The sequence below is a fragment of the Microtus ochrogaster genome, chromosome 7, assembly GCF_000317375.1.
Source record: "Microtus ochrogaster isolate Prairie Vole_2 chromosome 7, MicOch1.0, whole genome shotgun sequence".
Taxonomy (NCBI): Eukaryota; Metazoa; Chordata; class Mammalia; order Rodentia; family Cricetidae; genus Microtus; species Microtus ochrogaster.
Genome location: NC_022014.1, coordinates 79,489,821 through 79,492,654, shown reverse-complemented (window position 1 = coordinate 79,492,654; position 2,834 = coordinate 79,489,821). Strand labels below are relative to the sequence as shown.

The following is a 2,834-nucleotide window of genomic DNA, read 5'->3' as shown; positions in this document are numbered from 1 at the left end:
CCACCACCGCCCGGCCTGGACACTTTCTTTTTACCCATGCCCCTATGTGGGACGTTTGCCAGCAGTTGTTGGGGGTTCTCTTTATGATAGAGGAGGGAAGCAGAATCTTAGAGAACACCCGAAAGCTGGTCTCAGGACATACAGGCACCCCTCTAGCGGACCCTCTGCTAGCCGCAGAAGCCTTCCCACCAACCCGTTCTAACTGGGACCCCAACACAGCAGAAGGTAAGGAGAGTCTCCGTATCTACCACCAGGCTCTATTAGCTGGTTTCAAGGCCGCCGCACACAGGCCTACTAATATGGCAAATATTTATGATGTAAGGCAGGGAAGGGATGAGAGCCCGGCTGCATACCTGGAGAGGTTGATGGGGGCTTTCAAACAATACTCCCCCTGCGACCTGGAGTCTAGGGAAGCACAGCAGGCCGTTAGCTTAGCCTATGTCAGTCAAGCAGCACCAGACATTAAGAGAAAATTACAGTCATTAGAAAGACTAGGAGAGAGGGGCCTAAGAGACTTAGTGGCTGTGGCGGAAAAGGTTTACAATAAGAGAGAAACAGAGGACCAGAAAGAAGAGAGAAGGGAAAGAGAACGTCGAGAAAGAGAGGAGAAGAGGGGCAAAAGACAAGAGAGGAACCTAACCAAAATATTGGATAGGCAGCAAGCTCAAATGGAAATGGACTCCTTGTCACTGAGGCAGGGGGACAGGAGGGAGGCCTACAATTCCAGCCTAAGCTAGGAAAGAATCAGTGCAGGTATTGCAAGGAAAAAGGACTGGATATTGGGCCAGAGAGTGCCCCCCAAAAAAGGAACAAAAGAGGCGTTGGGCTGGGCGGTGGTGGCGCATATGCCGGGCAGTGCTGGCGCATACGCCGGGCTGTGGTGGCGCACGCCTTTAATCCCAGCACTCGGGAGGCAGAGGCAGGCAGATCTCTGTGAGTTCTAGGCCAGCCTGGTCTACAAGAGCTAGTGCCAGGACAGGCTCCAAAGCTACAGAGAAACCCTGTCTCGAAAAACTAAAAAAAAAAAAAAAGAGGCATTGGCAGGATTGGGAAAAAAGTCAACTCCCATCCTTGCTGCTTTGGAAGAAGACAGTGACTAGGGGAGATGGGGCTCAGCCCCCTCTCCCCAAGCCTAGGGGTAACCCTAAGAGTGGAGGGAAAACCTATCTAATTCATGGTGGATACAGGGGCAGAAAGTTCAGTACTTTTGACACCCGAGGGCCCCGTCAGGGAAATAGACCTGGGTGCAAGGTGCGACGGGCACCAAACCTTATAAATGAACTACCCAAAGACGGTGGACTTGGGAGTGGGACGCGTAACCCACTCATTCTTAGTCATTCCTGAGTGTCCATACCCTTTTCTGGGGCGCGACCTGCTCACTAAAATGAGAGCGCTGATCCATTTCACCGAAGAAACTCCCTTCACAGATGGGAGCAGTTTCGTGCAAAATGGGCACAGGTATGCTGAGGGTGCAGGGACAACAGCCCACACGGTAATCTGGGCGGAGGCCCTGCCCTCGGGCACCTCGGCCCCGAAGGCCGAACTGATAGCATTAACAAGGGCCTTGCAGCTAGGAAAAGACAAGAGAATCAACGTCTACACGGACAGCAGGTACGCATTGCCACCTTGCACATCCATGGGGCGATCTACATGGAAAGGGGGCTGCTCTTTCCACTGCAGAGGGAAAGTCTATCAAAAATAAACAGGAAATATTAGAATTGCTAGAAGCACTCTGGCTTCCCGAGAAGCTGGCAGTAATGCACTGCCCAGGACATCAGACAATCTAGCAGACCAAAAAGCAAAGGGCCCAGCGACTACAGTGACTCTGCCCATACTAATTGATCCAGGTCCTCGTAGCTTGCCTCTCTAGCCGAATTCTAATTCGGATGAAGAAACCTGAGCTGCCCAAATAGAGGGAGCCTATAAAAAAGATAAATGGTGGAGACTCCCAACAGGAAAGATGCTCCTTCCAAGACTGTTAGGGAAGCACCTACTCCAGAGAATCCACTGAACCTCCCACTTGGGAACTCAGAAACTTCGAGAACTGATCTCTGGATCTCCACTAAAGATTCTACAAGCAAACTGTCTTACTGATAAGATTGTAAGAGACCTCAAAGTGTACCAACTGGTAAACTCCTATAAAACACAGGGAGGGGGGGGTCCGAATAAGAGGAACTCCCCCAGGTACGTACTAGGAAGTGGACTTCACAGAAGTCAAACCAAGTAAATATGGATATAAATATTTATTAGTCTTTACAGACACTACAGACTCAGGACTGAGGCTTATCCTACCAAACACGAGACTGCCTATGTGGTGGCTAAGAAGTTACTTGAAGAGATCCTTCCCAGGTTTGGCTTCCCACACATGATAGGGTCAGACAATGGCCCTGCCTTCGTCTCACAGGTAAGCTGGGGAGTAGCCACTGCACTGGGGTGTGGACGTATTCGGTCCGTATGATAAATAACCAGACCATCTCAAGAACAGTTATATTTTTAATAATTGAAAAAGGGGGAACTCACGCTACCAGAGTGGGAGGTCCGAAATCCGAAGTGGGGGGAGGGCAAGCGCGCCTGCATCTTCCGGTTTTTCTGCCTGGGCTCCAGGCGGCCACACCCTAACCAGATGTGACTGTTGAACTTCCCCATCACTGGGGGCTGATGGAAATTACATTGTGCTTTCTGCCCTCAGAGTTCAGGACAGGTTGAGAGAATAACTCGGACCCTAGAAGAGACCCTTACCAAACTAGCCTTGGAGATTGGCGGTGATTGGGTGGCTCTCCTCCCCTGTGCCTTGTTCAGGGTAAGAAATTCCCCATACCAGGTGGGGCTGACCC

At 50.9% G+C, this 2,834-nt stretch overlaps 1 protein-coding gene across 1 annotated transcript in view; it reads left to right on the top strand.

Moving 5' to 3' along the window:
* The first annotated feature begins 44 nt into the window (after positions 1-44).
* Positions 45-2,834, top strand: part of Qrich2 (glutamine rich 2) — a 39,469-nt gene continuing 36,679 nt past the window's right edge. The window contains exons 1-2 of the mRNA XM_026780085.1: positions 45-225; positions 1,428-1,611. Coding sequence (XP_026635886.1) covers positions 45-225; positions 1,428-1,611 — 365 coding nt within the window. The remainder of the gene's footprint in view (positions 226-1,427; positions 1,612-2,834) is intronic.